Raw genomic sequence first — 12,135 nt, 5'->3', positions numbered from 1 at the left:
TTTTAGACAGATACAGGCAACACTGGCAAGACAATACCACAAATATATATTTGAGAAACAACAAAATACAAGAATTTTTATTTAACATTGTATGTTGAGTACCAAAACAAAATTATTATTGTGACAACTACAATGGACATATTGAAACTCAAGGGATACACAAGAACATAGAGTCTGGGCCCATATTTATCAACATTCCTTATTTTTAAGTAATTACACGTTAGTCTTACAGATGTTAAGGGGAAAGTCTGAAGTAACTTTCCCTAACAATTTATGGAGATATTTAAGTTAAAGAATGTTAGAATGAAAAAAAAAAAAGTAAGTTATGTCATTTTTTTGATATCCTGATTTACTAGACTTGAATATATACATTCTATTCAGTGATTACTTTATCAATTTGGATTTTAACATTTTACTGGATGCCATTTAGCATGCTGATGTAAATGTTTTGCTTTTGAACTCTACAATATCCAATATGGTCTGGCATAAAATCTTTTTTGTGTGACTTTTGTGCCAGTAAGATTTCATATATAGTAAAAGAAGAGACATATACTAATACCAAATTGAAGCTTACTGAATTACAATGAAAATCTTGCAATAAATGGTTCTAACACTAAGGTTCTTCTTAAAAATGGAATCTTACAAATGCTAGGCTATGAATTACAATGAAAATCTTACAATGAATGGTTCTAACAGTAAGGTTCTTCTTGAAAATGGAATCTTACAATTGCTAGGCTATATACAGATGTCTGAGTATCATAATGGTCTGCTGTATGGAATTATTTGGGGGATATTTCATGTAGATTATAAAAGCAGATTGAAGAGTGTACTTGTTAAGTCTGATGGAAGGATAGAGGTTTAAAGGAAGGAGGGGGGAGGAGAAGTGATGGAATGGATCTTTGCGAAGGAGGGAGGCAGTAGAAGTAATGGAAGTGTAGGTTGGGGGGTTGTTAAGTCTTGCATAATATTGGTGCTCACTCAGCACATTGTAGTACTTCGACAAGAGAATGTACAAAAACACTAAATATTTAAGTAATTGAGAATGTATTGTCTATCTTCTTCATCGTTTTCTGACATTATCAATGTTGATTATTGTTTCAAGGGATTATGTAAAAGGAGCAACACTGATTCAATATGTTATTTTAGTATTTTAAATTTCATAAAGCACTAGAAAATTACATAGTCATCAATGATATGAGAAAAAAAATGCTCAGCAATTTAATCTTTAGAAGCAAGTTCGCCATGAAAATCAGCTGTTTTCATTTTTGGTATTAAAAGTTACAGTTCTTATTTTGAATGTTTAAACATTCTCATCTCAAAAAACGTTCTGCCTTATTTTAGAAAGTTGAAATGATATAGTACTTTCAGTACTTTGATTTTAATATCTAATCCAAAGTTGATAAAAAGATATTTATGAATGTCATTCATTTATAAAAAAAAATCCATTATCTTTGTTGAAAGATATTGATGATTATGAAATGAGACCTGAGCAGCTACAGGAAAACCTTATTAGATATTTATAGCAGGAAATTCTAGTAATTGTACATTAAAAGGTATATACAATGTCAGAAAATTTCCTGGGTTCTCTACAATGCATGGAATGGCTGAGATTTCCACGCAGTGTTCTTTCTGAGCAGGCATTCTAAATAATGTATTCCTTAAGTGTATTTTTATCAAGTGTTTATATTAAGATTTTGCATTAATACGATAGGAAAGATAATATCTCTAGAGGAGGAATCGGTGGTACCTTCTGAACTGTGCTTCATACTCGGGTGTATGGACAAATTTTGTTCTGAAGACTGTAGGAGAAATTAACCTTGGGAGATGCTTCAACAGCAATGGAAAATTGTTTTAATGTTTTCTTAGCATTATCCTGTTTTTATCTCGAGTGACAGGTTGTTTTCACATTCCCCAATATTTCTTACACCGGTGGGTACATACACATGTTTGAGGATGTTAATTGAAGGACAACAAGGCACCATGTTTGATTTGGTGTGCCGCCAGTGAGATGGGTTACACATCCTCATTAGAGAGGGCTTGTGGATGTGTATCCAGCTGATTCCAGCCTCTGTAGCCTCGTCCTGATGAGCCGCTGTATATTACATAATGCGAGAGACTGATCCAACATAGATGTTGACAGTAGCTAAAGTCTACAAAAACTGCCAGAAAATTTGGCACCATCTGGGCAGGGTGTACCAATTATTGAGCATTGTTCTGCCTCCTGCTAGTTTGTATAAAACATCTTCCATCAGTCCATAATTCACTTCACATGTAAACCAACATCACCACCTCAACTACAGGATTTCAGATTTAATCTGGCATAAGGTTTTCTGGACCAAAAAAAATCAAATTTAGATTCAGATAAGCTTTGAAGATACTTAGAAGATTTGGTAATTATTTTTTAATGAATATTTGAGTTGAATCAGGTTGAAAAATTAATTTTGTTATCAAAAATTAATCAAAACAGCCTTCAACTTTAAATAGGGCTGGATGTTGATATACTGTACTATGAAATATGTATCATAGAATCTGTTAGTTAATTGGATAAGATTTGCAGCCAATACTAATATTTTTGGCTATAGATGTTCTAGCATGAATTACTTACTTCAATATTATTCAAATTTAAAGTTTAATTGTCAAGGTCAAATTGATAAGAAGTTCGATGCAGATCTTAAGGTTATACCAGCCAAGATCATGTGTCAAGATTTCATCGATAGGGTCAAGGTTAACCAGTCAAGTCCATAGGTCAAAGGTCAGGATTATATCAACAAAGGTTATAGGTCAAGGTTCAATTACCAAAGGTCATGTATCAAAATTATCCCATGATCAGATGGAAAAGGAAAGTTTTCTCCTAATATATTTAACAGGCCTGATTGTTAAACAACATCGAAGCTAGAGATTTAAATTAGATTTTAATTCACCAATAAATCTAGATTTATGAGTCGTTTTAGAGTTCCTTGTAGTCATAGCTTGTTTAAGACATTAATATTTTATGTTTTGCTTGTTACAGCTATATATGGGATCTGGTTTTATGACAAGGAAGAATGCACACGTATCGGTCAGTAGGATGATAAGGTACATTATTAACAAGTTTGTAAAATAGAGACCCAAGTTTATGCACGGTGTAGAACTTCTAATCACTGAGGAATAGAATCATATATCACAAAAACCACTTAATTTAAAGTCCTGATTTCTAAAATTCAATTTGAATTTTGATTGGGGAAAGGTCAATAGAATTGCATCTTAAATTTTCTGAGCTGAAGATTGTTATAATTATCCTAGGTGTGAGCTATGTCAAATATTTGGGTTTTGTTCTCCAATAAAATGTATCTACATTGTATTGTCTCCCCTGTATATATTATCTATCCTAAGCTTTCATTATCTACCCAAATATTTTGGTTTTGTTCTCCAATAAAATGTATCTACATTTTACAACATTTAATGAAATAAATTGTCTCCCTTGTATATATTATCTATCCTAAGTTTTCATTATCTACCCTGTATTAATGTTCTTCCCTTGTGTTATAATTGCTATACGGACTTTATCCCTACCTGTCTGATTCATTTAATTCAGAAGTTTTTGAAGAGTTGACTCTTTTTAAAAGAATTACCTCCCCTCTAGAAATTTGAACTTTCTTTGATAATATACTCAATTTGTATGAAATGATTTGTGTGATTAAATAACCTTGTTGTTATTAAAACATAAAACCAAAATAGAGCAAAACATCTTTAGAAGGAGAAATTTCTCATTAACAGAATTATCTCCCCTTTGGAAGGATTGTCTCCCCTGCGTAGAGTATTCCCTGTGTAATTTACCTGATAGAACTTATAACCAAAATAACCCTTAACATGCCCTCAAGGAGTAATCTCCCTTTAATAGAATTATCTCCCCTTATAAGTATTGTCTCCCCTTAATAGAGTATTCCCTGTGTAATTTACCTGATGTCTATCGTCCATTACAGCTTCTTACAGCAGGTGATAGATACTAAGAAAGCTAAAGAAGGTGCACGGGACATCATTGCACCTAAAACAGAATCCGTGGTCTCAGCTCTGGCCATGGGGAACAGGAATGTGGACATCATGCAGTTGTTGTCCAAGGCACAGCATGAATATGACAAGGTGAGATAATACTCTTCACTTCAGGTTATTACATCTTGGTGTGTCATGTGCCAAAAGTAGGTCACTGTGACCAAAACTTTATGTTTTCCGCGTTCAAGTTTCATTTCCTTTCTCATTTCAGTACATGTACAAAGTTTCTAATGTAGTTTAAAATGACATGGTTATTGGTACAGCTGAAACTAGCTCTTATGAGTATTTTTGTACATATTTTCACATCTGTTGGAAAAATGTCATTTACCAAAGGTGTCTTGTTCTTGAATATTCTATCTATAGAGAGATACAAATTGATGACTGATTTTGTCAATATATATGTCTAATGCTATTGGATGATAAAATTGTGAAAAAAATTCCATGAATTGTTTTAGTGTAAGGTACCCGGTGGAGACCCTAAGCCATTTATAGACAACCCTAATGCCTCGGCCACAAAAACTTCAAACCTTATCAAACCCAAACCCCTGAAGATCCCTGGGGCTGGACCAGAGGAGGAAGATACAGGTAAGTAAAAACAAAGAATGGGCAGAATTGTACCTGCTGCCCCTATTGCATGATCGTAAAAGGCGACTAAATTTAGGATCTTATCTTTTCTATTCTTCCTAACTGACTTTATCTTTCCTAATGACTCCCTTGGCAACGCCTCACTTTTGGCCTTGAGATGAGAGTTCGCCCCTGTGAGGAAGGCTCTGGGTTCTGTCCACTGGCCGAGACACACGAAAGTCTTTAAAAGTGGTAGTTTCTGCTCCTGCTTAGCGCTCAGCATACGGGGAGTGGGACGACTGGTTCGCCCGTTGTCAGTGTAATATGACCAGGTGGGGTGTGTTGCTTGGTGTCTGTGGTAGCATGCTTCAGTGATATAGTACTATAAAAAAGGCAACAGTTCCACTATACAAGAAGACATAACATGAATATACTGCAGTATCCTAAAACATGCACCTCGCACAACATACACACAACACACTGCATACATGGGATGCCGTCCTTACATGACCATAGCTGTTAATAGGACGTTAATTAATGAAACAAACAAACAAACAAAAGACTATATATAAGGCTGCCCCTCCTGTTTTCATCAGAAGGCAGGGACATTTATGGCTTACATGCATCTAAATGCAATTAAGTGATGAATAGAACCTTGAACTTTAGGCTATGATATATGAAATATTCTATTTCAAATTCATTGGTAAAGCTTGTGGTATATATCCTATATATATCAAATAATTCTGTATTGCCTAGACAATGATTTAAGACTCTATATGATATGTAGTCCCAAGCTGAATCTGTCAAAATAGAGACAAAAAATCATGATTATATATTGTATTGGTATAAATGACCTTCGATATGAAAGTTTTGAGATACCAAATCAACGTGGTTAGAGTACAATTTACCATCAATTAGTCCCACCTTCGAATGATTGTGATGTCACCAAAATCTCTTCATAATATGATGTCACAATTTCCAAAAGGTTGGACTAATCAACAGTAAATCGTACTTGACTCACATAGATTTGGTATCTCAAAATTTACTCTTTTTTACTTTAAATCTGCTTGATATTCATGAGTTGTGCAAGTGATTTTGAATATTCATGAGTTTTTTATAAGAGATTTTTAATATTCCAGAGTTGTACAAGTGATTTTGAATTTTTATGAGTTGTTATTTTGACCTTTGACAGATCCAAGCCAGCTGGCGACCACACCCACAGCAAGCCTCACTCTGGAGACCTTGTTTAGGACGGCCAGTCTACAACAAACCCAACAGCAGGCAGACCTGCCCAATATCCCTAAAACTTCACAGTTCCACAGGTGACTAGGGGAGGGGGGCTTCTGTATGGATGGGGTGTTATGCCATTGTCTACATCAGTGTAGATACCACTATCACAAGGAGACATTCATTGAAATCAAAGTGAAGTTAACAAAATGTTCGAAGATTTAATATTGTAATATAAATGACAACACTAATACTCTTCATTCTTCAGGTATATTTGGAGGTCATAAAAAGTTAAAAAATAAAACATCAGCAGCTACTAAGGTCGTTAAAAAATATTGATGTACTGAAAAAGATGATTACACGATTTATAAACCTGTTTATAATGACCCTAGCTGTTAATATTTTAAACCAAACGAATCATATTCTAGAAAAATGCTATGGACATTAAAAGTTCACTGTTAATTTTCTAACAGGTCAATGTCCGTTACTGATGCTGAGCGTCAAATGACCAGTCAGCCCACATCTGAGGATACTTTCCCTCCACTGCTTCGTCATATCATGTCGTCAAGTTCAATGGTGGAGGACATTGAACGTCAGCAGTATGTGGATCCCGCGGGGCCGGACTCCAGCCATGTCTCCAGTGTGGCAGAGGATCCTAACATCAGTCGTAAAGGTGGCAGAGGTGAAGCGAAACACTCAAAACCCCACGGAGGGGACGGGAAGAAGTCGCCACGAGGGGGGAGAAGTGATCTCAGAGACAAACACCAGGGGGGTGGGGACGCGGAGTCCATGGATGTTATTAAACAGTTGTTATCAAGTGGTTCTAAACAGAGACAAACTGTGTCACCTGGGGTCAAACCGCCCAAATCTGTGTCACCAGCAATCAAATCTGTATCTCCAACGGCACTAACGGCTGAACTAGATCAAGTTCATATTGGTGGTGAGCTGTTGACACCTGCAGCATTAGAACAAAAAGCAGCAAGCATCTCGTCACTCCCTGATATGGTAGGTAGTCACAGGAATGTTTGAATGATTCAATGGCCATGTGATTGGGTATTTACATTTGACAGACTTTCATCACGTGACTTCACGATAAAATAATACAAGTGAATGACTCTAGTCATGTGACTTTGTGATATATACCATTAACTCACTATGCAAGCTACTTTGGTGACCATGTGACTTAGTGATCTGACTGACTCTAGTCATGTGACTTGGAGACCATGTGACTTAGTGATGTATGTGACTGACTCTTTAGTCAAGTGACTTGGAGACCTTTTGACTTAGTGATACATGTGACTGACACTGGTCATGTGACTTGGAGACCTTGTGACTTAGTGATTCATGTGACTGACTCTAGTCATGTGACTTGGAGACCATGTGACTTAGTGATCTGACTGACTCTAGTCATGTGACTTGGAGACCATGTGACTTAGTGATGTATGTGACTGACTCTTTAGTCAAGTGACTTGGAGACCTTTTGACTTAGTGATACATGTGACTGACACTGGTCATGTGACTTGGAGACCTTGTGACTTAGTGATTCATGTGACTGACTCTAGTCATGTGACTTGGAGACCATGTGACTTAGTGATCTGACTGACTCTAGTCATGTGACTTGGAGACCATGTGACTTAGTGATGTATGTGACTGACTCTTTAGTCAAGTGACTTGGAGACCTTTTGACTTAGTGATACATGTGACTGACACTGGTCATGTGACTTGGAGACCATGTGACTTAGTGATCTGACTGACTCTAGTCATGTGACTTGGAGACCATGTGACTTAGTGATGTATGTGACTGACTCTTTAGTCAAGTGACTTGGAGACCTTTTGACTTAGTGATACATGTGACTGACCTGAGTGACTTGGAGACCTTGACTGTGTCATGTGTATGCTAGGTCGTGCTAGTCTTGACTTGAGACCATGTGACTTGTGATGTATGTGACTTAGTCAGTGACTTGGAGACCTTTGACTTAGTGATACTGTGACTGACACTTCATGTGACTTGGAGACCATGTGACTTAGTGATCTGACTGACTTATCATGTGACTTGAACCATGTGATTTAGTGATGTTGTGCGTGTCAGTGACTTGGAGACTTTTGACTTAATCATTGACTTGTCATGTGACATTGTAACTACCTGTTATGTATTTTATGGACCCTAATGAGGGCACCTATGAGGGCACGCGGGTAAATTGCTTAGGGGGGCGCCGTTATTTGAGACCATTTTTAGATGTTTTTTCTGAAACAGACTATAGTCATCTTGCTTTTAGTTTCGTATTTTTCTGAAACTTACTATAGCCAAATTACGTTTTGAAGTCAAGTAAGTATTGAAATTACATAATTATGAAGAAATGTATGCACCAGAAGTATTAAACATTGGTTAAATATGTCTGTTTCACGGAATTTGGCATTTCATGCTAGCCTGTTTGTTTACCATGCGTACACAAAATGGCGGACGGTGCTTTCGATCGCTACTTTCGTTTTGTGGCAGATGGGAAATACCGACAAGAGCACACAATTAAATGCTTAGAAATGATAACAATCCTGTTTTTTAGTAACCTTTATCATAGACATACAGTAAGTATTCATAAAACCTGTATAGACATCGCTAAAATGTTGTTGCCAGTTAGTCTTCATCCATACACGTGTGTGGGGCATTCAAGTGACACGTTTTGTTTTGAACATGGCATTCTCGCTGTTTCTATGTGTAAACACTTGGCAAAGATGTCCTAAGTTGCCCAGTGCAATACATTTATAGCTGATCGGATATCTGTTAAGCATCAGATTGATGTGAAACAGTATTTTTTTAGCGTCTGCAAAGACAAATCGTCACAATCTGGCACAAAAATTGTATGAAATTAGCTGATTTTTTCAGCAAAAAACGTGGGGGCACCCTTATTAGAGGAGGCGCTCTTAATAGGGAAAATACGGTATTTGACTCAGTGATACATGTGAATGACTCTCTTGTCATGTGACTTAGTAACCATGTGACATAGTGATACATGTGACTAACACTAGTCATGTGACTTAAAAACCATGTGACTTAGTGATACATGTGACTGACTCTCTCTTCTGACTTTCTGATCATGTGACTTAGTAATACATGTAACTGACACTAGTCATCTGACGTGGAGACCATGTGACTTAGTGATGTATGTTACTGACTCTTTAGTCATGTGACTTGGTGACCATGTGACTAAGTGATACATATGACTGACTCTGGTCATGTGACTGACTCACTTGTCATGTGACTTGGTGATACATGTGACTGACTGACTCACTTGTCATGTGACTTGGTAACCATGTGACTTAGTGATACATGTGACTGACTCTGGTCATGTGACTTGGAGACAATGTGATTCAGTGAAACATGTGATTGACTCTCTAGTCATGTGACTTGGTAACCATGTGACTTAGTGATGTATGTGACTGACTCTGGTCATGTGACTGACTCACTTGTCATGTGACTTGGTGATATATGTGACTGACTCACTTGTCATGTGACTTGGTAACCATGTGACTTTGTGATACATGTGACTGGCTCACTTGTCATGTGACTTGGTAACTCAGTGATCCATGTAACTGACTCTCTTGTCATGTGACTTGGTAACCATGTGACTTAGTGATACATGTAAATGACTATCTTGTCATGTGACTTGGTAACTAAGAGACTCAGTGATATTTGTGACTAACTAGATGAACGTGTGACTGAGAGATACATGTATCTAAATGCCGATGACTGTGGGTTGGTATAGCTGGATTATACACCTCAGTTGCGGACTACTGTGACAGAAAGGCTGGTCGAGGTGGTGATGTAACAGTGTGTAAAAGGCCCATTAACTCGTTATAAACTGTAGCATGTGCTGTGCTCATCATCAAGTGCTAACAGATTAGTTACACGGCAGGCCTCCAAACACAGCCCAATAAAGAGACAAAAAACCAGTCCCTGAATTATTAAATACACAGATCTGTTTTATGTTTTATTGCTTCAATATTTACGGGAGATGCATTTGAAATTAATGCTGGCAAGATAGATTGGTTTGGTACGGAGGCTGATAGAGTTCTCGTCATCATCACCAAGCAAGACCACATGTGTTCCAGCGACATACGACTGAAACATAGGATAAAAACAACACAACTTCTACTGTCTTTTTCTTTTACTTCTAACACAAATAAAAACAAAATTTATCAAGAAAATAGCCAGAAACTATGTTTTTTACTCCAACAATAAGACTAATTTAGGAGACTTGTCCAGTTTATTTAACTACATGCATGGTACATTCTCCACTTTGTTGTTCCGACGTAGCTACCCCCACTATTTGGAGTGTAAACAGGCTGTTATCTTTGCGTTAGGACTTGGAGGTATCTACTTTGATGTATATAAATACTATAGACCAGTTATGTTGTAGCTTTTGCAGTTTTATGTACCCGATGACTTAACGCTGCATATCGCTTATTTTCCTGTTATTTACTGCAAAAATATCTATTTTGAGCGGAAATGTTTTCCTCGTACTTAAAGCTTTATGATAGGTTATCGTCTAGCCATTACATCTTTCCGTTTAATATAAAGAAAAAAAATCAACAGAGCATAAATGATAATCATTCTCTGAACTATAATTGTTGTTCAATCGTGTATATAGATATGTCTGATTAACACAAAAAATAATATAAAATAATTTATTTTGCTTTTGGTGCATGCATAATCAGTACTTCATTCCATATAGGACATAGTACCATGGAATATTTTTGGGAAATATTTTTATTTTGAAGTGAAATTAGAAGCTCAAACTTTTTAATGTTGGTAATATTTTTGGGAAATATTTTTATTTTGAAGTAAAATTAGAAACTCAAACTTTGTAATGGTGATAATGGTGTAAAGTAAGTAACTTTTGTAATTGAAGAAAAATACTTATTTGTCTGCTCCTGTTTTTGATACAGATGCTCCTGTTTTTGATAAAGAAAAAGTACCATTTGTCAGCGGTGGAGCATCTTAAAGTAATATTAACTTCCTCATATAAGTTACATTTAGTAACTTGGTGGAATCAAAAAATTGTTTCTCTTTGATTTTATGATTAATTGTATCAATTTCAGGCCCCAGCTGGCAGTGCCCTGCCCCAGGGGGCTGCAGCTCCCATGGGATCCGATGTCCTGCTCACCCCAATGGCATTCGCTAAGGTGCCCCTCCCGGGGGCTAAGGCTTCACCAGGACCTGTGGCACCCCTCAACACGACCACAGGTATCACACCTACACCCCGTTTGTGGTGTTTTTATCCTTATAAGGGCACCCCTAATTTATCCTAGAACCCAAAAGTATGTCTTATAAATGGTTTCTAGTCTTCACCAAGTGGGTTTTGAGATATTAGAACGATGTTGGCAGAGTACAATTAGACCCTTCATCCAGCAATGGTGACGTCACAATCAACAGAAGGTGGGAATAACTGATCGTAATTGTACTTTCACAACAATGTTTTGGTATCTCAAGACCAACATATAGACTTACTTACATAAATTTCCCATTTTTACACTTTATAAGTAACAGGCGAATTCTATAAACAATATCAATGATAGCAATCGTGTAACAAATTGTTGTTGTTTCTATGCTTTTTGTTCCAAACAGTTCTTGAAAAATACTGCAAGTTTGTACTCAAGGAATTTTCATTTTATGGAGTATTTGATTCTGAAGTAATTCAGGTATTAAAAAAAAAATTATTTTAATCTACTCAATTGGCAATATGTCCTAAGTTCTGCTTTACCTTGTATATCCGAGTCCCAGTGTAATGTATAGTTGTTAAATATGTAAAATGTCATGATTTACTGAAAATTAGTTTCGCAAATCTTTTCTGTAGTCTTTGAAAGTATCCTTTACTGAATGAAAAATTAAGCATTGGGAAAAGTTTCGCAAGGTATTGTATTTTGCAAATTTCAATCAATCCATGAATTTAGTGAAATTGAATCTCCGGCAATTTTGGCAACTATAACCCTCACTCTACAATAATCTACTGTACATTCCAGTGTCAGATGACAGTAACCCACTGGATCGCAGTGGCGGCTCCAGCAGTTCCGAATCCATTCCTGTAGCGGCCCTCACCAAGGAACAGCTACATCAGGCCATGCTATACCTCCTCAAGGTCAGTTGGTCAAGGTCACAGCTTTAACAGCAAGGGCTGGCTTGACCAATACTTTTTTTAGGATTGATACACTCACTACCATTACTCTGTATGTAATAAAAAGGAATAATTTCTTATTTCATCAAATTTGCTCCTGTCTAAGGAATTATCAATTATAACATGAATAGAAGTCTATGAAAGG

The 12,135-nt window shown here is 36.6% G+C and overlaps 1 protein-coding gene across 1 annotated transcript in view; it reads left to right on the top strand.

Annotated features, from left to right (window-relative positions):
* The window catches only part of LOC138304903 (mRNA-decapping enzyme 1B-like), a 101,862-nt gene that overhangs the window by 79,791 nt on the left and 9,936 nt on the right, over positions 1 to 12,135 (top strand). The window contains exons 4-10 of the mRNA XM_069245293.1: positions 3,011 to 3,063; positions 3,952 to 4,119; positions 4,485 to 4,614; positions 5,786 to 5,915; positions 6,294 to 6,825; positions 10,918 to 11,062; positions 11,839 to 11,954. Of these exons, the coding sequence (XP_069101394.1) occupies positions 3,011 to 3,063; positions 3,952 to 4,119; positions 4,485 to 4,614; positions 5,786 to 5,915; positions 6,294 to 6,825; positions 10,918 to 11,062; positions 11,839 to 11,954 (1,274 nt within the window). The remainder of the gene's footprint in view (positions 1 to 3,010; positions 3,064 to 3,951; positions 4,120 to 4,484; positions 4,615 to 5,785; positions 5,916 to 6,293; positions 6,826 to 10,917; positions 11,063 to 11,838; positions 11,955 to 12,135) is intronic.

The sequence above is a fragment of the Argopecten irradians genome, chromosome 12 (assembly GCF_041381155.1).
Source record: "Argopecten irradians isolate NY chromosome 12, Ai_NY, whole genome shotgun sequence".
NCBI lineage: Eukaryota > Metazoa > Mollusca > Bivalvia > Pectinida > Pectinidae > Argopecten > Argopecten irradians.
Note: the sequence above shows the minus strand (reverse complement) of the source record. Positions and strands in the feature narration are given on the sequence as shown.